General features: G+C 38.9%; 2 protein-coding genes and 3 long non-coding RNA genes across 6 annotated transcripts; 3 read left to right on the top strand and 2 right to left on the bottom strand.

Moving 5' to 3' along the window:
• Positions 1 to 1,254: 1,254 nt before the first annotated feature.
• On the top strand, positions 1,255 to 1,862 carry LOC149622305 (uncharacterized). The gene is made up of 3 exons (XR_016374972.1): positions 1,255 to 1,344; positions 1,455 to 1,689; positions 1,762 to 1,862. It is a non-coding gene; the product is annotated as an uncharacterized LOC149622305 (long non-coding RNA).
• A 698-nt stretch (positions 1,863 to 2,560) lies between these two features.
• Positions 2,561 to 3,071, top strand: LOC149622304 (uncharacterized). Its single transcript, XR_016374973.1, has 3 exons — positions 2,561 to 2,647; positions 2,743 to 2,817; positions 2,937 to 3,071. It is a non-coding gene; the product is annotated as an uncharacterized LOC149622304 (long non-coding RNA).
• An 11,770-nt stretch (positions 3,072 to 14,841) lies between these two features.
• LOC149622303 (ATP-dependent DNA helicase PIF1-like) lies at positions 14,842 to 15,691 on the top strand. Its single transcript, XM_089853544.1, has 2 exons — positions 14,842 to 15,481; positions 15,582 to 15,691. The coding sequence occupies exons 1-2, from the start codon at positions 14,846 to 14,848 to the stop codon at positions 15,606 to 15,608; spliced, it is 663 nt and encodes a 220-aa protein (XP_089709670.1). The 5' UTR covers positions 14,842 to 14,845; the 3' UTR covers positions 15,609 to 15,691.
• LOC149622302 (uncharacterized) lies at positions 15,599 to 19,331 on the bottom strand. 2 transcript variants are annotated; one of them, XR_016374978.1, is made up of 4 exons: positions 19,120 to 19,331; positions 18,901 to 18,938; positions 15,807 to 15,909; positions 15,599 to 15,736 (listed from the first exon to the last, which is right to left on the bottom strand). It is a non-coding gene; the product is annotated as an uncharacterized LOC149622302 (long non-coding RNA). The 2 variants fall into 2 exon arrangements; XR_016374979.1 differs by having other exon boundaries at positions 15,807 to 15,876.
• Positions 19,332 to 25,053: 5,722 nt separating this feature from the next.
• LOC149622301 (uncharacterized) lies at positions 25,054 to 25,991 on the bottom strand. The gene is made up of 2 exons (XM_089853555.1): positions 25,246 to 25,991; positions 25,054 to 25,183 (listed from the first exon to the last, which is right to left on the bottom strand). Exons 1-2 carry the CDS (start codon positions 25,989 to 25,991, stop codon positions 25,054 to 25,056), a joined length of 876 nt encoding a protein of 291 aa, XP_089709681.1.
• Between the last annotated feature and the right edge of the window lie 742 nt (positions 25,992 to 26,733).

The raw sequence follows: 26,733 nt of genomic DNA, 5'->3' as shown, positions 1-26,733 counted from the left end.
AATCTGATAATTTATACACAAATGTCCCCAGATATAAGGTAGGAAGACGGTTTAGGTCCCCACTTGTAAACCTGAAATTAGCTCAAAACTGAAGTGTTAAGCGATAAATAGGTCCGATTACCTAAATCTCATTATAATAAATAGGTCCGATTACCTAAATCTCATTATAATAAATAGGTCCGATTACCTAAATCTCATTATAATAATCAATATTTAAACTATAGAATTCCAATATTCTTGAAATTTCAAAGTGAGTGTTTAAAAGACCCCACTTATCTGCTGAAATGACAGTGAAGGTCCCCACTTGTAAATTTTTGGAGTGTTAAAAGAGATCTTGAAATACTTGATGGAACCATATAGGCTTTGACATTAATTCAAAATCTAATTGAAAGATGCAAACAATTTTCACTAGCGCGATTGCGCTAAAAATTTTCCTACTATTGAAGCTTTTTGTTATTACAGGCTAATAAGAGAAACCTTAATTAATTCTGTGATGCTAGAACATATCAATTAAAGACTAGAGATTTTAAACAAGCTAAATACGAATGATATAGCAAAAAACTGCGAGAAGATTTGGTTTGGGATTGTATTTTACTATCGTTGTTTTACTTATTTATAACAAATTTCTTTATAACGGTGTTTTCACTCCTAAATTTATCGATATTTCAAAATTCTGAGAGAGCGATTGCTCTCTTAGATAAGACTTCATACTGCTCTTAATATATAAGGAGGGTTTTTTGTTTGGATGAAGTTTTTTTGTATTGTATTAATTGTTTTGAAAAAAATCCACTGAACTAAAATTCGGACCCTTAATATGTGGTTAAAATTTCAAAGAGATCCCTCCATTAGTTCTTTTAATAGAAAATAATGTTGCTAAGGGTGGTTTTCATTTCCATAACAAAATTAAGACATTTTGGCAAAAAAAGGGAAATTTTCCCATAGGAATAACATGGGAAATGTTTGCTGTGATGGCCAAATTGACTCGAGCATTTTTTGAAGACTATTTATTCGATAGGTCTGAAAATGGTTTTAAATGAAAGGTTGAACATTAAACTGGTGCCTTTCGAAGTTTTATTGAAAACAATTAATATTAAGTATTACTTTTTGTACTTTTAAGCACATGCTTAAACTTACGACCTTTTATTCTGTTGGACTTACGTGTTTTAGTCCTGGCTAAAATCATTGAGAAACGTACTGTTGGACTTACGCTGTTTTACCTCTAATAGAAAGACTGAGCGAAGATTTTTGTTTAGACAACGAGTGTGGCTGTGTCGAGCTTAAGGCGAATTTTTAACTTTTCACATAAAAGAAGGGGTTAATTCGTCCTCATTTTATTTTAATTTCGTAAGTTAAACCTTATTATAATTTAATACAAAAGAATTTAAATTTAGGATTTAGCCGATAATTTTTAAATTCGCTGATTTCACTAAGCCTTGGTCAAAATTTAAATACAGCTGATTGTATGTAGAGAGTCGACTAGAGACCAATTGGCCGTGTTGCGTTCGTTTTAAGGTGTTTCACCTGGTGCCATCGGCCAACGATAGCCGCTAATTAGGTAATTTGTTTTAAATAAATCAATTTTTGTTGTTTAAACTACGCACAAGGGTTCGTTCCCTGCTTTCTCGACTGGTGCCACCAGCGGCCAGCCAAGTGCCAACGGTTACCGCTACGAAGATACGTTTTTTACTGGTAAAATAAATGATGGATTCAATCACACTATCACTAAATCCTGTCACCAAATCAACCAATATTTTAATTCAGGTCCTTCCAATCATTTGTATTAGGTAACAATTGTATTATTAATTATTTTGCGCCAATTCTAACGTTGCCTAAGAAAACAGTAAACAATGGCCAGATTGCCAAGATAAACGCTACAAAGATTATATCTGGTGCAACCGGCAAACGATAACCCCTGCTTAGATCATTTTGAATGTTTCATTAGTGGTAAAATAATTGATAGATTAAATCACACGATCACTAAACCCTGTCAACAAACCAACCAATATTTTTTATTCCGGCTCTTCCAATAATTTTTATTAGGTAACATATAAATTTTTATTATTTATTAGTGCCATCGACCAACAATAACCGCTAATTAGAATATTTTTTTTTAAATTAGACAAATTTTTGTTGTTTAAGATTAATGCAAACTCTACACATAGGTTTGTTACCTGGTTTCTAAACTGGTGCCAAGGGTAAAAACAAACCATAAGTAACATATAACACTAGAAAAGTGTCCATCCATTTCCTACTCTGACTTTGGTATTGCAAATTAGTTTAATGTTTAATCTCCTCGAAAAAGGGGTGCGGAAGCTGTGTATTATTCTCGAAAAGTTAGACAAGCCTCAAGGACTCCGTCATGCTAAATTTTATTTCATTTCTTCAGTATTTATAATTCAATTACCATTTTCAATTACTTAAAAATGACAATTACCCAACTAACTATTTAACACTGCTGTGAAAAAAACCCATATTTTGTATTGTGGCTCTTCCAATCATTTTGATTAGGTAATAATTAAATTTTATATTAATAATTTAGTGCTTATTTTAAGGATACATCGGAAAAAATGAAACCATGGCCAGTTTATGTATATAATGTTCATTTTAGTGCATATTCTAACATTACCTAAAAAAACCATAAACAATGGTTAGTTTTTCCCAAGATTATCAATTCCCATATTGGTCCTGAAAATATGAGTAAAACAATCTTACTAATAAAATTATTAATATATTGAATCATAGGGTCGCTAAACCCGGTCAGGCAGTCACCCACAAACCAATATTTAATGTCCAAGCTGTTCCAGTCATTGTAATTAGGTAAAAAAAACTAAAAATAAATTTTTTTATCAATTATATGGGTGTCTGTAACTCAGTTTAGAAGATGTTAAGTTCTTAACACTGTTGAATTATTGATTTACAAAATTACATTTCACTAGATTCATCATAAGCACGAAATTATAAATTAAATGGATCACTGTGTAGCTTTCTACGTCATCAAATAGATCTACTGGGCAACCGTGAATTTCGTACCAATATCAGTGCATTTGCTATGGATGTTCAATACATCTGCCTAACCAATATTCCACGAAATAGTAACACTACTCCCTAAAACACCTTCCAAAATCGGCCTAACTCGTTGTACATCCCTTTACAAACTTACTGATAAATCAAGGCCTGACAACCCCGCTCTTGGACTACAGGACCATCTAGTGGCGTATGTTTAAACTAAACAATGGCAGATATTGCTTTAAAATTAGGAAATTATAAGTTTAAAACCTTTTACAAAAAACACGATAATTTAGGACATTTTAATTATACTGAGCTTAGCAGGCCAGTTAGCTATTCCCTTTCGACTATGGGAGCATCTAGTAGCGTTTGTTTAAACTAAACCACAACATGTATTTGCTTTAAAATTCGACGAATTTTCATTAAGTTATGAAGAAATTGATTAACGCAAGTTGATAAAAAAATTATTTTATTTAAATTATTAGTATTTGTTTACAGCAATCAATGATGCATTCATATTAGTATAAATTGTTCATTTGTGTTAATAGGAAATCTCACCAAAAACATCTCTGTAAAAATATGCCAAGTTGTTTGGCCGTAAAAAGAAGTGAGATCTAAAATACGGCCAAGTTATTATCTCCAGGTGAACCAACATTTTATTCGACTTAAAACTTCTCAAGAATGTTTTTCTGACTTGGCCATTAGCATTTCAAAGATTCGTTTAATTTCAGATATGGATCGAAATTAAAATATTAAATCAAATTGGTTAAATATTCTTGATAAGCCTTTGTGGTTAAACTTGTAACTTCCGTTCTTAACCTTCACGGGTGCAAAGAAGAAGGATGCAAGTTTGGAATGCTAATGGCCAAGTCAGAAAAACATTCTTGAGAAGTTTTAAGTCGAATAAAATGTTGGTTCACCTGGAGATAATAACTTGGCCGTATTTTAGATCTCACTTCTTTTTACGGCCAAACAACTTGGCATATTTTTACAGAGATGTTTTTGGTGAGATTTCACTCCTTTTTGTGCGTGCATGTTCTTGTAGATTTAAAGAAGTAGGATTAGGAAGTGAAATAAACATTTATACTTTTAGATTTTTATTTGTTCTTTCCAAGAGTTTTACTTGGCTTTGCCTTTTTCAACATTTTGCATTCAACTTTCTTTTTTTTTTCTCAGGCTGTGATAATTGTTAACCGTATTTCTATTCGAAGAACACAATATTGTGGCAAGTAACACTTTTAATCAACAGAATAGATTTAAGAAAAACTAAATGAATCAAAACACGCTTAGAACCATTTCAGACGAAATGAAAAGGAAATGAGTAAAAAATTTAATTACTAAAACATTATGTAAAAAACATAAATTTTGCAATAATACGAAAGAATCATATTAGTAAAAAATATTAATATTAAAAGACGAAAAAATTAAATTATAATGTCCTATTACGAGGGGATATAAATTATAAAACCCCCATTTCAGGGGCTAACAGGGGAAAATTCCCGCTTTTGGGACTTTTTCCTTTCTTTGTATGCTAAGTCCTACTTGTATGCCAAATTTTATCATTCCCGCAACACCGGAAGTGCCCTAGAGGTTTAGATGATGACTCTAACTCTAAACCCCCATTTCAGGGGCTAAAAGGGGGAAACTCCCGCTTTTGGGACTTTTCCCTTTGCTTGTATGCTTAGTGGTACAAGTATGCCAAATTTCATCATTCTAGCACCACCGGAAATGCCCTAGAGGTTTAGATGATGACTCTAATTTTAAACCCCCATTTCAGGGGCTAAAAGGGGGAAACTCCCGCTTTTGGGACTTTTCCCTTTGCTTGTATGCTTAGTGGTACAAGTATGCCAAATTTCATCATTCTAGCACCACCGGAAATGCCCTAGAGGTTTAGATGATGACTCTAATTTTAAACCCCCATTTCAGGGGCTAAAAGGGGGAAACTCCCGCTTTTGGGACTTTTCCCTTTGCTTGTATGCTTAGTGGTACAAGTATGCCAAATTTCATCATTCTAGCACCACCGGAAATGCCCTAGAGGTTTAGATGATGACTCTAATTTTAAACCCCCATTTCAGGGGCTAAAAGGGGGAAACTCCCGCTTTTGGGACTTTTCCCTTTGCTTGTATGCTTAGTGGTACAAGTATGCCAAATTTCATCATTCTAGCACCACCGGAAATGCCCTAGAGGTTTAGATGATGACTCTAATTTTAAACCCCCATTTCAGGGGCTAAAAGGGGGAAACTCCCGCTTTTGGGACTTTTCCCTTTGCTTGTATGCTTAGTGGTACAAGTATGCCAAATTTCATCATTCTAGCACCACCGGAAATGCCCTAGAGGTTTAGATGGTGACTCTAATTTTAAACCCCCATTTCAGGGGCTAAAAGGGGGAAACTCCCGCTTTTGGGACTTTTCCCTTTGCTTTTATGCTTAGTGGTACAAGTATGCCAAATTTCATCATTCTAGCACCACCGGAAATGCCCTAGAGGTTTTGATGATGTGTCAGTCAGTCAGTAAGTCAGTCAGTCAGTCTCATAATGTGTCATTTTCACATAGGATTATCACAGAAACCAAATGAGTTAGAAAGCTGGAAGTTGGAGGACTTCATAGGATTAACACTGTGCCCTTGAGGTGCAAATATGAGTGGTGTACTATTCCCCAGTACCGAGTTAAGAGGGGGTCAAAATGAGGCTGAAATGTTTCGGGTAAAGGATTGCTGGTAGTGCACGACAACTTGGCGGGTGCACTGCCGTGCACCCCAGATAAAGCAAAGCGCGGGCCAATGGATCCCCTACAAGTTGACTTTCCTCCTTGGCGAAGGCTAGTGGGCGGGTTTTATAAGTGCAGTTATAAATCCCGACCACAAATGCCTCCTACCTTCGACCGTAGTGGCAGGTCGCCCGTCTTCATTTCCAATCCATCTTACCTCATGTGCAAATGATTTAATGGGTTAGCGAAATGACTGGGAAACGTTTTTCTTAAGTACAAGGGATAACATTTATATTAAAACGGTTTAATAATAACGGAACATTAATTTATTAAAACAGATCAAAAAGAATGGAATAAGGTTGGAGAAGTTAGTTTCTATTTTTTGAAGGATAACAAGATGTCTAGGAAACCATTTCCTATGTCCAAGGGGTAATGAAATGACTAGTAAACCTTTTCTTCAGTTAAAGGGGTAAAATTTACTAAAATGGATTAATTAGAACGGAACATTATAATTTATTAAAATGGATCAAATTAATAGAATAATGATAGAAAGTTATTTTTTTCAAGAAATGTCAAAATGGCTGGGAAACCGTGTCTTTAGTTAAAGGGATAAAGAAGTGACTAGGAAACGTTTTCTTCAGTTCAAGGGATAAAGAAATGGCTGGGAAACGTTTCCTTAAGTTCAAGGGATAAAATTTATTAAAATGAAATAATTAGAACGGTCCTTTCCTTTATTAAATAGATCAATAATGATGAAAAAAAATTATTTGGTTCAAGAGATAACCATTTTTAAGTCAAGGAATAACGTAATTGCTGGTCAATAGTTTCTTAAGTTTAAGGTATTATGAAATGGCTGGGAAACCATATCTCGGGTTCAAATGATAAACAAATGACTGCGAAACCATTTCTTATGTTAAAAGAAATAAAAATTTTCTAAAATGGATTAATAGGAATCAGAAGAATGGAATATTAGTTCATTCAAATGAATTAAAAAGAATGCAATAATTATGGATGAAATTTATTTGGTTAGATGGATAAATATTACGACAAAAACTTTTTTGGAAAATTAATATGGTGATGATGCTACAAAAAATATAAGAAAATATATTAACTATCTTCAATGAAAATTTTTAATTGAAACTCAAGAAAAGAATTGAAACTGTAAAAATATTTAAAAATCCACCTTATTCCCATTCGATGGAAGTTAGGCTTAGCTCGGGATTCATGGGGGTGAGTAACGGGAAGAAATTTGTCTGTCGTCTGCTACAGTACATATTTTTGGCTGTTGTAGCAGACGACAGACGAATTTCTTCCCGTTACTCACCCCCATGAATCCTGAGCTAATCCTAACTTCCGGCAAAAGGGAATAAGGTGGATTATGGCTTTCGAGAAATTAATGAAAAAACCCGAAATTAACTTCTTTTCCTGTGCCCCAATTTAATAAAAGTGTTAACTTTTTTAAATGTGGCTTAATACTTACAAAATATTTACAATGGGGTTTCCATGTTTGTACCCTCTTGTGGTGGGGGGGGGGGGTTGGGTTGGTGGTGGTTTGGTTTGTGGTAGTGGAGTTGGTGGTGGTGGTAGTCGGGTTGGTGGTGGTGGTAGTTGGGTTAGTGCTGGTGCAGTTGGTGCCCATTTCGTCTACTATGTAACCGTATGTAAGTCAACTATATATGCTTGAGCCTTTTACACCTTTGGCTGGTTTGCGTGCGATGTGCTTTTTTTAATAATTCATTTTGGTCTCACATGCATAGATTCTGTGTCCTACAATTTCAGTCTAATATCCCCTTTTCTCTAGATACTTTTATACCATAGAATACCTTTCTACCTCATTTCCAATATTACAACAAAATTACGCTATGAAAGCCATGGCGATAAAAGGCTCTAACTAAGATTGATGGCATTAGGGCCACCTAGTGATAGCAGGGAACATTACTGTCTTTTTTAAATTCAATAGGGAGCTTTCAGATGGGATAGTAGTAGGTACCTCACACCCACCCAAGTCTTCTGAGAGCCATATTGGGTGGTCTCGTCTTCATTCCTGCTTTAAACCCACCAATATGGCAGGGTAAATTATGTCCCGAGACTCAGCTCCAACTGAAAGCTCTCTATAACATTTTATTAAATTTAAAACTCTTTTCCCTAAATGAGAACTTTAACGAAGTGCATAGAAGTTTTTAGGTAGCCCCAGGAAAAGCAATCGAAAATACTTAGTACCTCGGTTTTGCGGGCAGTCCCGCATTATGTGCCCCGCCTCCTTACACCTGTAACAGGTTCGCACCCATTGCCACCGTCCGCGACCGCCGCCTCGTCCGCGACCGCCGCCTCGTCCGCGACCGCCGCCTCTCCCACGACCGCCGCCTCTCCCACGACCGCCGCCTCGTCCGCCCCCGCGTCCTCGATTTTTGCCGCCGCCGCCGTAAAAGTACGCATTGACGACCTTAATGTTTTTGCCTTCCATTACTAAGCCCAAACTGACAAACAAGAAATTTCATTGAATAGTTTACAATCAATTACTTTCTATCTAGTTTAAGGTTTGACATTAAATTTAAACATTATAACTTTAAATTTTATGACTTAAATTCAAAATCCGTTAATTATTAATATTAACTATTAAAAATAGTGTTCAAAACATACTTACGAGGTTCAAGTTAGTCTGGCTGGATTAAAAATGATAAACTCTAGGATTTCCCGCCAAAAACCTCCCCGCGCGAGCAGCAGTAACATGGAGCAATTAAAACATTGGAGTTAAAACCATGATTTCACAGCAACGTTCTAGGTATAATTGCTCCATGCTACTGTTCTAGACTCGGGAGTCGGGAGGGCACTAAATTGAAATCGCTTGGCTGCTATTTGGGCGGGAATTTTTTCAATTTCCTCATCGTTCTGTTCTCTTACAATTCTGAAGACTTGTAAATGAATATCAATTGCCACGAATCTTAATTATTAAGGTTTTATATGATCTATAAACAATTTTTTTTATGTTCCTACTGTTACATTAACTTTTGTTTTCGTTTCAGATTGTGAAATTGTCTTTTTCACTCTTAGCCTTAAAAGACTTCACTATCCCTTGTAATTAATTTATTTTCATTCATTTTTATTGTATTTTTTTTACGATTTGCAATTCTGTCAGAGGTATTTATTTTCATTCATTTTAATTGTATTTTTTTTTTACGATTTGCAATTCTGTCAGAGGTTTTTTTTTGACACTGGGTTCTTTCTGTGCGCCCAATAGGTTCTCTGTGTTCCTATTATTTAGCCAATTCTTTGTGTTTGGCAATTGGGTTCTCTGTGCTCTCATTAATTGGGTTCTCTGTGTTCTCATTAATTGGATATCTTTGTGTATCCAAATTGCAAGTTCCAGTGTGGAATTAAGGTATCTTTGTGACCTATTGCAATCTGTGTCAAATACAGTACTACTTGTACTGTTTGAAAATTTACAAAAATTGAAAAGAATTTGCTATTTTGCGTCCATTAAAAAATTTTGAAATGGTTTCTCAGGAGAGACTTAGGAAAAAAATGGCGTGAATTAAACCAAAAGAAAAGAGCTGAAGCTAAGTTAAAGTTACTTGTTCAAACGAAAGCTTCGCAAAAAAAGCAAGCTAAACGAGATATTAACAAGAAGTACTATTTGAAAAACAAAGATAATTTTCTTAGAAAAAGTAAATCAACGCTATGTACACAAAAAGGTGGTAAAAGGGCTATGGCACCAGGTGGCGCCACTAATGGTGGTTTTTGCTCCAAAAAAACAAAACCCAAACCTAAAACAACTAAACAAGATAAATTTGGTTTTGCGAAAAAGCTCCTCAATGCGGGGATTTTCAAAACGAAAAACAAAAGAATTAGAGCCGAAAGCTATAAAAGGTTTCTAGTCAAACGTCTCACTGAAAGATTGGCGGCGTCAAAGTCTTTTGACACCGAGACCAAAAATAGACGCACGAAGTCCATCTCTCACAAGCTAAAATGCCAAGTGCTAGCTGGTAGAATATTGCATTTGAAAAGGCAATTATATTCGGCTTACCACGCCCAACTAACGGGGATTGTTAGTGAATTTAAGGATTTTGTCGAGAAAATCAAACATATTGGGTCCATTGATCCTGACAATTTGGCAGAAGTTGTGGGTGGGAAAAGGCTTCACAGTAGCATGAAAGAGGCCTATTTCCATGAAACTTCCTATTATCTGATTGGAAATAATGGTAAAATATTGAAAAATGACGATGAGTCACATTACGGCAAAATTTTTCAATTGGATTCTAATGGTCGTGTACCAAAAGTTCTGAGAGACCGTGTTACGAGTTCAACAAAAGAATTGTTTGTTGCGAAATGGGAAATTTCGTTGACATAAAAAACAATAACGAGACTAGTAACGTAGAACGAGTTTTACAAGTTAATGAGTCGGGAATTGTTACGAATCTTTTCAAAATTGTTGAAACTGAAGAGAAGAATCCGAAAGCAAATTTAGTTATCAATGAAGGGGGTTTATTGAAACCCAAAACAAATCTGTATATTGGGAATGCAGTGATATTTGTAATGTTCGAACTCGAGCCATTGCAAAAGTACTAGCTTTCATAAAAACAGTTGCCAATGCTAATGAAAAATCTTTGACTAAAATTTTTGAGTCTGATTTGGACCTTTGCGAATTAAGAAAAGAATTTTGCAAAAAATCAAAAGTGTTTATACCACCAGATGGGGACGAAGTAGTGGTGAGAATAGTTCCGTTCCTAGGGCACACCTCTTACTGCGCTGATAGCGAAGAGTGCCAAAGTCATTTGCGTTCTTTCGCTGAATTGGCTCCACATTATTCGGGAATAAGAAGTATTCTGAATAAGATCTATCAAGTCAAAGCGTTGCTCAACGCGTTAACTAAAGTTTCAACTGAAATTGAAAGTGGTGATTACGATTCTCTGACGACTGTCATGGCGGAGTCAAGAAAAATCCTAGCCACACGTGGGAAAAATTTAAATAACGAACAAAATAATGCTCCCACAGGAAGCATTAACGCTCCTCGGCCCACTCTCGATGAAAGTGAAATCTTGAGTCTTTACGAGAATCAATTCGCTCGGGCAATGCTAAACACCAACGAGTATCACGACACGCCTTGCGACTGTTGTTTTAGATTACTGAAAAAAACTGATTTAAGAGCTGTAGAAAAACTAGTAAACAGTGCTGTTTTCAATAACGAGGCCTATCTGATTTTAAGAGCTGGCTGGATAATGAATAATTCGGACGCTAGAGAAGCTGACATGCTTCTATGTCGTTACTGCGCTACGGATTTGGGAAAGGGTAAAGTTCCCATTAGATGTTTTCTGAACAACTTGGCGGTTGACAATCCTCCGCCAGATGTCACCAATTTAAACATGTTTGAGAAAGTTTTAATTCAGCTTGTGAAGCCCTTCCACACTGTGGTGCGGTTAGGCACTAAAACCAATTCCAACGTGAAGTTTGGTACTGTTAAAGCTTTAAAGGGAAGAGTAATTTATCTTCCAATACCAGTGGAAAAAAATTTGAACATGATTCCCAAGACGTTGCCTAAAAATCACGAACTACATATCTTGGTGAATGGTGTTCCCACTGCAGACAAAAAGGTTTGGCAGCAGGTTGTTTGCCTGGAAAAAGTGTTGAAAGCGTTCAGTGTGCTTAAAAAAATTAATCCTTTTTACAAACACATTGATATTTCGGCAATGAACGAGGATTATATTTGTGGGACGCAAAATATCGATGGCGACGAAAATTCATTGATTCCCGATGAATTACTGAGCGTAGCAGATCCACTCGCGCTGATCAACGATGACTGTGATGCGGTGCCACGTGGTTCCGCTGCGCTTCCAGTGGATTGCAGTCACGATATGCAAGCTGACCAAAACGCTTCAAATATAACCGTTCAGGGTGAAAATCAGTTGACCCATGCAGCGGATGACTACGCAATTATAACGCAACCCGAGGCTTTGTTGCGAAAACCACCGAAGGATTTATTGGGTGCTTACCAAATGAAGCGCGTCGAGGCCGAGCCGGTTAGCACTTGGGACAAAAAACTGGAATACATGAGCTTCGTTCATTTGTTCCCTCGGGGTCGCTTTGGCAAGCACGATGATAGACCATTTGGGAAAATAACGGAAACCGAGTATCGTTTATCCCGTCTTTTGAACAAAAGCCCAATTTTTAGACGAGATTACGCCTATTTGTTCCATTCCTATCAAGAATGCGAAATGAAAGCGATTTCTAGCAGTTTGAACTACGTTCTTCGTGTTAAAAAACCCATGCCAATTGGGGTTGAAAATTTGCTCAATCGAGTTGAATCTGGCGATAAAGAACTTGAGAGTAATTTAGCTACTTTCTTGGGTCATATTCGAGGAACGAAGGACTACTGGTATAAAGTTCTTAGAAACGTTTTAGCGATGATTCGGGAATTTGGTCCTCCCACCTGGCTTCTAACTTTTAACCCGGCCGAGTACGATGATATGGAACTGCACGATCACTTGAGAAAAGTGAATTCAGACGTTCCGGGAGTAGAGTCGATGACGGTGGCTGAATTGTTGAATTTCGACCCACTTAGCGTCAATTTGCACTTTCACAACAAAGTGCGGTCGCTGTTAAACAACTTTGTCTTGTGTAAGCAAAATCCAGTTCTTGGCATGATAGAACATCATTTTTGGAGGGTTGAATACCAATCTCGAGGTTTACCTCACTACCATATGCTTTTGTGGGCCAAGGACGCTCCAAAGATTGGAACTTCTTCGACCGAGACTATTTTGGATTACGTCCAAAAACACGTCACGTGTTCGATGCCGAGAGCATCGGTAAGTCCGGAACTGCAACGGCTGGTAAAAAAATTCCAAACTCACAAATGCGCCTCTAGTTGTTACAAGAAGGTGAAAAATTCTAAAAAAGGATCGAGAGTGTGTCGTTACGGTTTCCCTCGTAACGTAACAAACGTAGCGACTATGAATTCCGTTAGATCAGTTACTCGTCACCGTAAGATGAAAAAGGTGCAGAAACGGTTGTACGACTTGCCGAGAAAACAGCACGAAGATTTAATAAATGATTATAATCCCACGCTACTATTGGCTTCCAAAGCCAACATGGATTTGCAATTTGTCGCTGACAAATCAGTTACTCGTCACCGTAAGATGAAAAAGGTGCAGAAACGGTTGTACGACTTGCCGAGAAAACAGCACGAAGATTTAATAAATGATTATAATCCCACGCTACTATTGGCTTCCAAAGCCAACATGGATTTGCAATTTGTCGCTGACAAATCGGAAATAGTGGCAAACTATGTCACGGCTTACGTGACAAAGGGAGACCGGGCTGACATGGACCAAACTTTTGCCGAGTTAGGGAATGAAAGTTTGTCCAAAAAATTATTTGCCTATAGATTGAAATCTTTGACGTGCAAGCAAATAGGAATTTATGAAGCTCTCGATATGATGCTGGGCCAAGATCTTTACAACAAGTCCGACAGCACTAAATTTATAAACACTAACTTGAAAGAAAACCGATCGAGAATTTTGAAAGGTTACAAGGAACTCGCGCGTTTGAGGGAAACTGACCCCGAAAGCATGGACACTTGCCAAAAAGGGTTCGTCGACGACAAGTATCCGAATCGTCCCGACAGCTTGGAAAATCTTAGTTTGCGGGAATTTGGTCGGTTTTACGATTATGCGATGCGCTCTGAGGGTGTCGAGAAAAATGCGAATGTAATCCAGTTGAAAAACAATCTGGGTTTCATGAGAAAGAGAATTAAGCCCTACATAGTGGAGCACTACATTCACGACCCGATAGAGGAGAAAGAACAGTATTGTCACGCTCTACTGATCCTCTTCAAACCGTGGCGTGACGAAACCGAGCTATTGGGCGATTTTGAAACATACGCCGATGCTTTCGAAAACTCGCTTTCGGTGTTAAAAGACATGAGAGAATATCACGAGAAGCTCTCGGTTTCCAAAGAAGTTGAAAAGAAACGGGAGGCTTCTAAAAAGGCGAAAGAGCTACAAACCATAGTATCGGAGGGAGAAAGTGAAGACGATGAAAATGCTTTACAAGGGAAAGAAATTGTTATCGAAACTGAACACGCAATGGCTGATGTGGAAGCTGCCATGGAAATCAATTTCGAGACTGATGTTGACAATGTGGCGTCACTAAACTCGGATCAAAAGAGAATTTATGATCACATCATGGACCACTTCTCCCAAGAGGGAGAAAAATCTGGAAACAAGTGCCTTTTTGTGTCGGGACCTGGTGGCACTGGTAAATCATTTCTTATCGACACTCTCGCCAGCGCTGTAAGGCGACGCTTTCAAAATCCAGCTAGCGTGGCCATTGCCGCGCCAACGGGTTTGGCAGCGTTGAATGTTAATGGCGTAACGTTACACAGATTACTAATGTTGCCGGTAGATCATGGGCGTATCGCCGAATACCATTCCCTAAGTTCTGAGAATATAAGCATTATGAAAGAAACCTTGGGAAATTTAAAACTGTTAATTATAGATGAGATTTCTATGGTCTCGTCGGTGTTACTGACTCACGTTCACTTGAGGCTGAACGAATTTTGGGAAATGAACCAACCATTTGGCGGAGTTGTTTCTATCCTTGTTTTGGGAGACTTTTTCCAATTGCCTCCGGTTCAAGGAAATCCCGCGTTCATCAAAATCACTTCCGAAGAAGCCAGACTTAGATTCAATTGCATCGGAGGAAGTGATCTTTGGAAGTTTTTTAAATACGATGAATTAACGCAAAATGTTAGACAAGCCAACGACCGAAGTTACAGCGACATTTTAAGCAGAGTTAGAATTGGAAATATTTCCAAAGCTGATGTTGTAACCTTAGAAAGTAGATTGGTTGCTGGAGGAGAAAACATCAAGGTGGCTATGGACCTTTTCATTAAGCTGTCCAATGAAGGGTTTCACCCAATTTGTTTGATGCCTAAATTAGCCATGTGCGAAAAATTTAACTGTGAAATGTTGCGAAAAAACGGAGAGAAAGTTGAAGTCATTCATTGCCAGGATAGACTCGCTGACTACGGCAAAAAAATGAATAAAAACATTCTCAGCAGACTGCAAAGGCTACAAAACGAACCGTCCAAAACGGCCGGATTGGAGAGCAAGTTAGTTCTGCGCGTTGGCTGCCGAATAATGGTCAGAAGGAATATCAGTTTTGAAAAAGGCGTTGTAAATGGTACGATGGGTTTCGTAACTGGGTTCAAGAAGGACGAACAAGGAAACGTTACTGGGATTTTTCTAAGAGTAGATCGCGAACCGAATAACGACGACGCTGACACTGACTTTTTAGTTGAGAAAATTTGCGTCAAATTTTTGCTCATGGCAAACATTTACGTTAAACGCTCCCAGTTTCCCGTCATCCTGGCGTACGCTATTACGATACACAAAAGCCAAGGCATGAGTTTAAAATGCGCCATTATGGATTTGGGTCCGAATTTATTTGGAACGGGCATGGCGTATGTGGCTTTATCGAGAGTGACGTCCTTGGCCGGACTCCATTTATTACAGTTCGATCCGACTAAAATTAAGGCGGATGGACGAGCCATTATGGAGTATAACAGGCTTCGCAAAAAATATAGGCCAGATCTGCCTCTTTTGGAAATAACGGAGTCGAAAGAAAGTCGAGGTGGCAAAAGAAGTGCGCCTACACTATCTAAAAGCCTTTTAGAAGGCGAGGAAGAGAGATGTGAAGAAACACCGAAGAAGAAAAGGAAAGCCCAACAGAGTTTGGATAGTTTTCCCTTGAAGGGTTTAGCTAACGATGATCAAGTAACGTGCTATTCTAATAGCGTTTTGCAACTACTCTTATTAGTGCCGGAATTAAGAGAATTGGTTAAATCTTACAATGGATCATTCGTTGAAAAAGCAGTTTTACGTTGCCTCCATAACACGATAAACGACATCGAGAGTTCTCAAGGAAGTTTCAGTCGAAAAGGGTTGGAACTGAGAATGGCTGTCGGAAACCATTTTACGCAAAACGATCAACAAGACGCCAGTGAATTTTTGATGGTCCTTTTGACGGCACTAAGTCAAGAAATGGAAGCCAATTACTCTCTCTAAAAGATCTTTTTTGGTCAAAGTCGCGACACGTTACCAAATGCCCCCAATGTCAAGTTGAACAAAATTCGGAGAATATTGTTGAAAGCAACATTTTCAATCTTCCACTAGAAAACCGAGATAAAATTGATTGGAAATCTCTTGAAAAAAGGATGAGATTAACAGAGGTGCCATGCGTATTTTGTAACAACCCAAAAATACAAGAGCGTGATGTATTGATATCCAGCGGGAAGTACGTATTTTTGTGTCTTCTCCGTGGCGATTACAAAGATGGTCGACCAATTAAGATATCGACCAAAATATCAAGTTTTGAAAATCAAAATGTCTCTATGAGTAAGATGCTTTTTAAAACTAAAGGGGTGATTATTCATAAAGGTGAATCGTTGGCCGAGGGACATTATGTGAACTTTGTGAGAAAAGACAACGGCTGGTACGAGGTCAGTGATACAATGATCAGAAAAAGGGAGAGATTCGTCAGTAACTTGACTGACGTCACTGTTCTGCTCTTGGAAAGAGTTTAGAAACATTAAAGGGAATCTAACGTGCTTGAAGAATCCATATCAAATTTACCCCGAGTAAAGCCTAAAATTTCAATATTCGTACCAGAAAGGAGCATCATATCTGTCAAAGATATACTAATAGTTTCCCTTTAAAGTAATTTATGACTGGGTAAGATTGTTAATCCTCGAGCAAGTTTAAGGTTAACGATGGTTCTGGAGTAATTTTGATGTTGCCTACTATAATAAGCGTGAAAGGGAGAGGAGGGAGGATTGTAGGGCCATGCTATTTTACGAAAAAAAGGCGATGATTCTTGCATTAATTTTAGAATTTTCTAGTGAAGGGTTAACTTTTTAGTACTCTGTATTAGTCTTGCCCCAATGGTGTTTTATGTAAAAAACACGCTAAAAACGTAACCCCTGTTGGTAATGCTATGTGATTAAATATAATTCTTTAATAAGCTGGTGAGACTATTGAGACAAACTCATCCTATTAGTTAACATTGAACAGATTTTTTGAACTGAGATTTAAACACTCGTATCCAAATTTTAAATAAATACTGATTAAAATTAATATATTCAAAGAGTTTTCTAAATATCAGTTTCGCATCTTCCATTTTTTTCTCTTTTAAGCGCGCTATATTTTTTTTTAAATTAAGACGCCCATAACTTTTTTACATTAACAATTTAAAACCATTCAAAAACATTAAATTAAATTAATATAATCTAATATTATCCTGTTACAATATCAAAGATTAGCAAAGATTTTATGTTTAAATATTATCTATAAGGCATATGAACTTATTAATTTGTCCTATAACTAATATCCTACTATTGTTGTATAATTTGTTTTTATAAAGTGTGAAAATTATTTCCCAAATTGTGGTTACCAATATATATAGACATAACCCCTGTAATTAAAACAACTAAACCATTTTTCTAATTAATATTCCAGTAAGTTTTGCATAATCTCTTTGTGTTTCTCACCAGCTGTGGTAGTCTGCGTGGCAGGTTGCATTGCGTAAATCCAACAGGGGTACAATTTGCAAAGCCTTCTGGAATATTTTTTTCCCAAAAATTAATAACCTTTTCATTGTCCCTTTGGTAACCCACGCGCAAAACAATAATTGCCATGTTCTAGCAGCAATGTTTACAAACTTAAAGTTAAGAGTTGCGTGACAAAATCTTAAAAATAGACCCTCAAAATCTTATATTTAAATGAACATATAATTGCCAGTAAATTGTAAAGTTTTCTTTCAACCCCCGCCCCTTTACATATCTAATATAACGAAGATTAAAATTATTTCGACATAAATACTAAAAGCAGTGCATATTTTCGAGTTTGAAACATACAATTTAAAGACAAATTTCGTGCAACTACATGCGTATCGTATCAACACGTGCCAACTACTAAGCTTCAACAGAAAGATAATTCATCATAGCTATTACCAGTACAGCTCAAAAATATGATGATCATCATCATTTTAAAAAAACCACAACAAGACTTCGATAGACAAATCAAAATATATATTCAACTTCTCCACCGAAATAACAGACACTTTAGACTGGCGTGTTCAAAGAGTGAGAGCGTCTTTGGATTGAGAACAGCAAAGATATTCAAAGAAATAATCTTTCTATTGGCTTGAGTCAGTGTCTATAGAACATCAAGCTGTATCAAGGCCAAATAATACATGTCAACTCTTTGGTTTCCCTATATAATTACATTACGGTTTGGCAAGCCGTGCCTACAAGTTCATCAACACAATAGAAGTTCATAACAGCTATGGATTCGCCAAAAACCCTTTTTCGGGCAAAAGTTGCCTCAACGTTGGTAAAATTTAGAACAGCAATGGTTTGTTACTAAAATTATGTAATTGACTATGTTGGGAGTTGGGCGACAAAGTCTTGAGGGAATAAGGGACTTGTCAGCATGCCTACCCTACAGGAACTGACTATTCCGTGTCCGCGGCAGGTGAAATACCCCAAATCCCCCCTCCTTCACCACCCGATTAAACCTCAAGTACTTCACTTGTTACTCTAAAAAAACCAACTGTGATTAACCGCATAATCACCTTGGACTTCAAAATCAATTTCCATCAAAACGCTTAAAGGTAATATACCATCGTTATGAACATTATTTTACGGACGTTTGCCAAACAAAATAAGCTCGATGGAATTAGTAAAATAAAGCTGCCAATTAATGACGTTAAGCACTAATGCTATCTGAGTTCAAAAGTAATAAATATCCATAAAAAATAAAATGGACTGGAGATGTCGCTACCAAACACATGACACATCATTAACTCTCTGAACTAAATTGCAGATTCTACATTAACAAAACAAAATCACGCGCGATGGAGCTAGTAAAAAAAGCTACAATTAATGACATTAACCACTAACGCCATCTTAGTTCAATAGTATTGAATATAGAAAAAAAATAGAATCAACTGGATTGGAGATGTCACTAATGAAATACAAGGCACCTCATTAACTCTCTGAACTAAACTGCAGATTCTACAATAGCAAATCACTACCCTTTTAAAAAGCATCTTTAAGTATATTAGGAGTAATTTAACAAACTCCCCTTCCCTTTTTTATACCTTAAAAAAATATAATATTAAAGCACATGCTTACTATTTTTCTGGCAATTATATAGTCTCAATTTGACAATCCTAGGATAAAATGTGTGTAAATATTTTTTCATCATTGAATTGTTCACTTGAGAGATTAACAAAATTATTATAGGCATTCATACGATAATGTTTAACTCTCACACTTTTAAATCCAACCTTCACGTATGACTGTCTTTGAACATTTTTTTAATCCCTCTAGCGCATTCATTGTGAAACTTACATTTTAGATTCATTTAAAATTAATTATAGTTACTCTTAGCTTTTCCCTGTTAAGGTCTATTTTTTGGCAGCAGGACGCAATCGCTAATTATCCTCAAAAGCCTTTCTGGTGTCAAAAACAATTTTCTTTGGAAAAACCCTTTAAAATATGCAACTTTTACCTTTAAACGTAAAAAACAATATATTTATTGACTGGAATAAATTTATAATGAATACCATAATTATATAACAACTTGGGAAATTAAGGCCAAATTACATGCTGTAAATAAACTTGGCAAGTATCAAACCAAATGTTTATTTAAATAAATCTTTTGCGCCTTCCAATATCATAATCATGCGTGTTTAAAAACTTTAAAATAGTCAAACAAAAACATTCTTAATGCAATTTAGTACTTCAATGATTTGAAAGTAATTATTAAACAGCCATTACATTCCTATTTGTATTTTAACTATTATATGAAATAATATTATTAACCCTAAATTTTGTCATCAATAAATTACCGTAACTGTCATTTAACTTTATTTATTAAAGGTAAAATAGTTTACAGCGCATAAAAATACCATTAATTTCAGGAGTACAAGTAAATAATAATTTAATCCCGTTATTTCCTATATTTAATGATAAATCAAAGCATACTTCCATTGCCTGACCTCCTAGCATTCTGGCAAATCATTTAAACACCAACTTCAATTTCCCAAAGGCTGAATCCAATTAGAATTGTACTTAAGGGCGGAGCTAATAACGTTAAAACTGAATGACTGAATGTGTGCCTGCTATTGTATTTCATATCAATATCGAATTGACATCTATAGCTCGCTATTCTACGGCATGCAGAAATAAGCGTTGAAATAATCAATATAAAATCACCAACGTGTCTACATTTTATAACTACATTTATCATTTTTAGGGGATTTCGTCATGAAAAATACCATAAAACTACACGTAACAATGACAAAACGATTTAGTCGTAGTCTGCTTTAGCCTTTGCTATGCCCGATACGAGCAAGGAGGATGCATAGTTGTATACATCGTCCTGGCTAGAAGTACACCTTGTGCCACTCTCATGCCTTCTTTCGCTGGCCTCGTCACCAAGGCAATAGCCCACTCAATTACGCGTTAAGCTGCTACAAAATTCCGTGTGAATAGTACTTTTTAATGTATTCGTCACCAAATAGTAATTGTTTTTGAGAAAATTCCTCGGCTTGAAATAGGACAACTACGAAATAATTCGACCAAAGTTTATTTTGTAAATAATAATAATTTCAATTTCTATAAAAGTATTCTACCAAATGCATACAGAGTGCTACCAGAAGTCTCTGCGCCTACTAGAAATACTACATTTATATAGGAAGATTCGCCGCGACATGTATATAAATCCAGGGCTATCCCTGATAAATCCCATATTCCTTTAAAAACCGTTAATACATTTATTAACCTTGTTCCTGAAGATATACAGACTAAGTAGCAGAGTCGAGTCACAGCCTCCTAGATCACGCGACTCGGTGAACGCATACTATATTGCAAAATCTTGAAGGAGAGAGGAATGGGCTCAATGGAGTGGAAACCCCCATACCTATAGCGTTGCCTGTGTACCCCCACCTACGGCACCGTAGTCCTCCCAGCATCCTCAGCGGTTAGGTAGGGTCGTACTCGTACCGGACGAAATTGTATAGGGCGCTCCCTCTATCTTAAAAATAGCTCTCATACAAATAAAATGGCACTACGCGGCAGCACTTAGTAATCGCCTACCGAAGGGTAGGAGCGTGCGCGAGGTACATTGGGAGAGATACGGTGCCGTAGGTCGCCCATCATCATTTCCAATCCATCTCAACTCCCTTATCCCTGGCAAAATAGCCAAGTCAGAATTTTCTGGCTACGACCGCGCTGAGTCCAGCTGACACTCTCACACCCTTAGCGCCCTTAAGTTGACAATTACACGTTTACAACAACCGCCCTACTGCTTGCGAACCATAGAAACGATAGAGACGCCATGGGCCTGGCATAGAACTGTGTGACCGTTGTCTGTCGTACCGCTGCTATAGACCCTTTCTACTTAAAAAAGAGAGATGTCAATCCTCAGTATCGGGATATACAGGGGGTTGACCCCTCGACGTCTCTACTCTCTTTATGATCTTTCCATCGAGCGAGATGGAAGGCAAAGTATTTTCCCCGTGTCTTTTTTTATCCTTACATATATTCAGTTTAACCAAGACCTAAACTCATAACGTCCCTATTGAATTTGCCGCCATTGTTGAAATTTGCGCAAAAACAAAAGGTTTCACTGTAAATCGTTCAGGCCATGAACGGGGATATGTTAGCAACCTGCTAGAATATCTGGTCGGTACGAACCTGCATATTCTCAACAGGCACAATAAGCCTACCTTCGTTACTTCTAACAGAAAGGAGGTCATTGATGTCACCCTGGCCACAGGCAATATCAGTCTGTCGGTTTCTAACTGGCATGTGTCTAATGAACCGTCTCTTTCGGATCATAGGCACATCTGCTTCTCGGTCGCGGTCAAGTCAACTTCGGTTAAGACGGAACTGCGTAATCCCCGTCGGACCGACTGGTCCGGCTACAGGGAGGAACTTTGCATCCTACTCAGAGGTAATGCTCCAAAGCTTTCCTCGGTGCTGGAATTTGATTTGGCAGTTGATCTCATGCAACAAGCCATTATCAATTCCTACCACCACAACTGTCCGGCGAAGCCTGCCAGCCGGCCGAGGCTCGTTCCTTGGTGGAATACGGAACTTGGCAAGCTTCGCAAGCTCACTCGTAAACTCTTTAATAGGGCTAAGAGGACTGGGGACTGGACTATTTATAGACAGACCCTTAACAAGTATAATAAAGCCATCCGGGAGGCCAAAAGGAACTCCTGGAGGGACTTCTGCGGTAGCATCTCTGATGCCCCCGCTACTGCCAAGATCATGAGGATCCTGGCTCACGATAACACTCACCAGCTCAGCACCATCAAGGTGGCAGAAGGTGAGTTTACCAAGTCAGGGACTGACACCCTTAAGCATATGCTTAAGGTACACTTTCCGGACTCCGAGGCTTTTGACCCCACAAGCACCGACACTCCCCCCGTGCACTTTCGAAGAGCACACAGGGCGGACTGGGGCATCGCCAATAAGATAGTTACATACTCTAGACTTAAGTGGGCTGTAAATTCGTTTCAGCCCTATAAGTCCCCTGGCCCAGATGGCGTCTTTCCCGCCCTCCTTCAGGAAGGCATAGACGCCATTGGCCCCTATTTGTGCAGGATATTTAGAGCCTGCATTGCTCTGGCGCATATTCCAGATATCTGGAAGCGCTCGAAGGTTATCTTTATTCCCAAACCTGGGAAGACGAGCTATCTTGAGGCTAAGGCATTTAGACCTATCTGTCTTACCTCTTTCTTCCTAAAGACTTTAGAGAAATTGGTGGACAGGTATTTGCGGGATGGTGTTCTTTCCCACACACCCCTTTCCACTTTTCAGTTTGCCTATCAGAAAGGCAAATCTACAGAGACGGCGCTCCATGGCATCTTGAACTGCCTTGACAGGGCCATCGAGTTCAAGGAGATGTCTTTGGCCATCTTCCTTGATATTGAGGGGGCCTTTGATAGGGTCTCTAGTGAAGTAATCCTTCGCGCTGCGGAGCGGTTTGGTATTGACGACACTTTGTGTCGTTGGATAAAATCCATGCTCACGTACCGTAGGGTGACGGCGTCTCTTCTCGGGGAATCCTTGGAGATCTCCACCGACCGTGGCTGTCCTCAGGGAGGGGTTCTTTCCCCTCTTCTTTGGTGCCTGGTGGTGGATGAGCTGCTGGGCCGACTCGGGGAGGGGGGGTGTCACTGCTTTGGCTATGCGGATGACATCGCAGTGATTGTTACAGGGAGGTTCCCTGCAACTATCGCTGCACTGATGAAATCTGTCTTACATGATGTTGAGGAATGGTGTAGGGAAGTTAACCTCACCGTCAATCCCAATAAGACTGTCCTTATACCGTTTACCCGGAAAAGGACTAATGACCTCTTCAATGATATTTCCTTCTTTGGACAGGTTTTAAAGAAGTCCTCCGAGGTCAAGTACCTTGGCGTGACTCTTGATGCCAAGCTTACTTGGAAATCCCATCTTGATCTGAGCATCAAGAAAGCCAAAATTCTATTTTGGCGTTTAAGGAGTTCAGTCAGCAAGTCCTGGGGTTTAAGCCCTGGCGCTGTAAACTGGATTTATACTAGGATCATCAGGCCAGTGGTCTCCTATGGAGCCCTTGTCTGGTGGCCCAGGGTTCGCCTTAAGACAGCCCAAGATGAACTACGCAAGCTTCAAAGGCTGGCGTGCATCGGTATCACGGGGTCCATGAGGACAGCCCCCACAGCCTCTCTGGAAATCCTTCTCAATATGCTTCCCCTTCACCTCTTCATTGAGGAAGAAGCTATTATGGGAGCCTGTAGGCTCAACAACCTCGGCTGGTGGAAGCCCAAGCACTGGGACTTCAGTCACACCAAGCTTTTCAGTGAGTACAGCAGTACTGAGCCATCACTTGTGATGGTCTCAGATAAGTCTGTTATATCACACCACTTCGACAAGCCCTTCAGCGTGCACTTTCCCAGTCGCGCTGTTTGGGAGACCACCCCAGTCCTTGGAACTGGGGGGGAGTCCGTCTGGTTCACGGACGGCTCTAAAACGGACTCTGGAGTTGGTGCCGGGGTCTACTGCTTGACCAAGAAGTTTGGTTTTTACGAGAGCCTTGGCAACTTTGCCAGCGTTTTTCAGGCGGAAATCATGGCCATTTGTTTATGTGCGGATTTCTGCAACAAGAAAAACTACCGCGGACGGACGATTCAGATTTATTCGGATAGTCAGGCCGCCCTCAAGGCGCTAAATCAGTGCCTTGTCGATTCTAGACTGGTGCTCAGCTGCCTGGATCTGCTGAGCTCTTTGGCCGCCCGCAACAAGGTTCAATTGCTGTGGGTGCCAGGGCACTGCGGATACCTGGGCAATGAGAGGGCTGATATGTATGCCAAAAGGGGGGCTGAGGCGAAGTTCTTCGGACCTGAGCCTGCGGTTCCCATCCCCCATGGCATCATTCGCCATAGGATTCACTGCCGGATGTCTGCACTTCAACTGCAACTCTGGCTTGACATGGATGGGCAGAGACAAGCCAAGGAGTTTGTCCCGGGTCCTTCTATTACTAGGGCAAAGGAACTGCTTGCCCTTACCAAAAGCAAAATTAGGCTGGTCACCAGTCTCCTCACTGGACACTGCCGGCTGAATAGACACCTGCACCTACTGGGCATCGTTGATGACCCACTCTGTAGGTTCTGCCGGGAGGAAGAGGAAACCTCCTCCCATATCCTGTGTTGCTGCGACTATCTCGCGGCCATGAGGTTTGAGCATTTCGATATGCATACTATGGAACCTCACCAGTTCTCTACTGTCTCGGTCAATCGGATTCTCCGATTCATCGAGGCGACAGGACTCTTCGCAGTCTAACCAGTTCGGGGCGCACAATATACCCTTGGTATCGGTGCTCGACGCGGCGACGCGTCACACCCTTCAACAATAACAATAGCAACCTATTAACGACACAATGTCATACACGTACTCTCCTAATAATGATAAATGTAGTTATAAAATGTAAACGGGGAATGGAATTGTGCTCGAAAACCCAAGATAAGTAAATTTTTCAAATTATTGAGAGGGAATATATTGACTACCAGTAAATTAAGTTTATTCAATGGAATAGGGTGATGGAACATTAGTTCCTTAAAGGGGCTGTCCCTCTCCTTTTTTACCCACCCGCCATGTTAAGCTCTACGAGGAAGATCGTCCTTTGTCCCACTGTCCGAACAGCATCTTAAGCATGTAAGTCTTAATTTTAAAAAAAACTTTTAATATCTGGGCCTTCAGTCACTTGCTTAACTCTCTTCTTATCGATACTCTTTAGGTCTTGGCTAAATCCAAGACGGTTTGATTAATTATTCCTTTGCTCTTATATTCTGTTAAAATTCGATCGTATTCTTCATATAGAACTTGGTCCTTCTGTTGGCGTTTAACCAAACCAATTAATCTTCTTCTCGAATTAACGTAATTATTCGATAGAGCCGACTTTTGAGTTTTCCATGGAAAATGTACCGGTACATTTTTCCGTCAAATTGAATATTCTTCTTAAATTCTTTGACAACTACTTGGTCAGCCTCTGATAGGACTTCTGAGCCTTCATCTTTTATACCAAGGGATTCGAGTTCCCAGAAAAGCCGTAGATCCTTTGATATCAGATCAACATCTTCAATGGTAGTCACCATTACTGAATTTACGCATATTGTTGATGCTCCCACCGTTGGGGTTGAGTAAACACTGTCGGTAGGCCCGTTGAGTACCCATCCAAAAATCGTTTCTATGGCCGCTAGTGATTCGCTTAATCTTTCATACTGACAGTTAATTATTATCCAATAGAAATCCAATCCAATAAGCACTGATATTACGCTGTTTACTCCGCCCACTTGGTCAATGTGGTCCGCTAACGGAAAACTTTTCTTCGCCATGATTTTATAAATTTCTTCTCCGGGGGCTCTGAATTCTGCCGAATTTATAATGGGTGTTTCTAGCACGTCAAGCTCTATGTAGTTGTTATTGACCAAACTCTTCAACTTAATTTTGACCTTTCGGTACCTCATTAGTTTAGGAGGTTCTCCAAATCTATGCACTTGAATATCTTTTACCCCCACGACCGCAAGTTTGAGCTTCTTAGAAATTTCTTCTTTAACAAAGGTGCGCTGGCTCCCATCATCTAGCATCAGCCTTACATTACAGCTGCCTCCTTCCCCCTCCGCTCTAACGGCTGCCGTTTTTCCTACCTTGGGTTCGACCATTTTCACCATGTTGACAGCTTGTTGTACTTGAGTGTTATCTGTTTCATCTTTCTCATTGTGGTTCTCCTACGTGGTTATCTCCTTTTCGCAAACGGCGGCATGATGTTTCCCACCACAATTGTTACACTTGAATGGTGGGTTGCAATATTTAGCAAGATTTTTACCGTAAACGCATTTGTAGCATTGACCTTTGGTTTTGAGAAATTTCTTTCTTTTCTCAACTCTTCGTATAGTCTTGCATTGTTCCGCCTTATGTCCTGACTTTCCACAAAATAGACAAGATGAATCCGCGCAGGTTGTCAACATTGAAGCCGATGATGTCCTATGCCCGTTGGACTGCTGTCTGTCCGTTTTAATCCGATTCCCGCCGTTAGCCGTCATGTTATTGTAATAGCCCTTTGAAGGTATCGAGGTGAATTCTTCTTCGTAATGTTTTTTCTTAAAGGTCATTGCTCGCTCGCGGCATCTAAGTTCCTTTCGCAAAATTTCAAGTAATAATTCTATCTCGAGTTCTCCGCCGTCTTCACCATTCCGATAAAACTCTAGGATGATATCGTCCGGTAACTTGTTTAATAAATTATGACATAAATACGAGCCATATTTATCCGAATCTACCACGCCACTTCTCCAGAGTGTTTGTAAACTCTTTATTTCAACTTCGGACGAGTCCACAAATCTTCGCAGAGCGTTAACGTCAAACCCTTTACTTACTGGCGTAGTGTTAATTAATCTGTTAATATGTTCAGTTTCT

This window comes from Phalangium opilio, unplaced genomic scaffold, assembly GCF_054372755.1.
Source record: "Phalangium opilio isolate 3A_F unplaced genomic scaffold, DU_Popi_V2 ptg000194l_1, whole genome shotgun sequence".
Classification (NCBI taxonomy): domain Eukaryota; kingdom Metazoa; phylum Arthropoda; class Arachnida; order Opiliones; family Phalangiidae; genus Phalangium; species Phalangium opilio.
The sequence above is the reverse complement of the archived record's forward strand: the minus strand, read 5'-3'. Positions and strand labels throughout refer to the sequence as shown.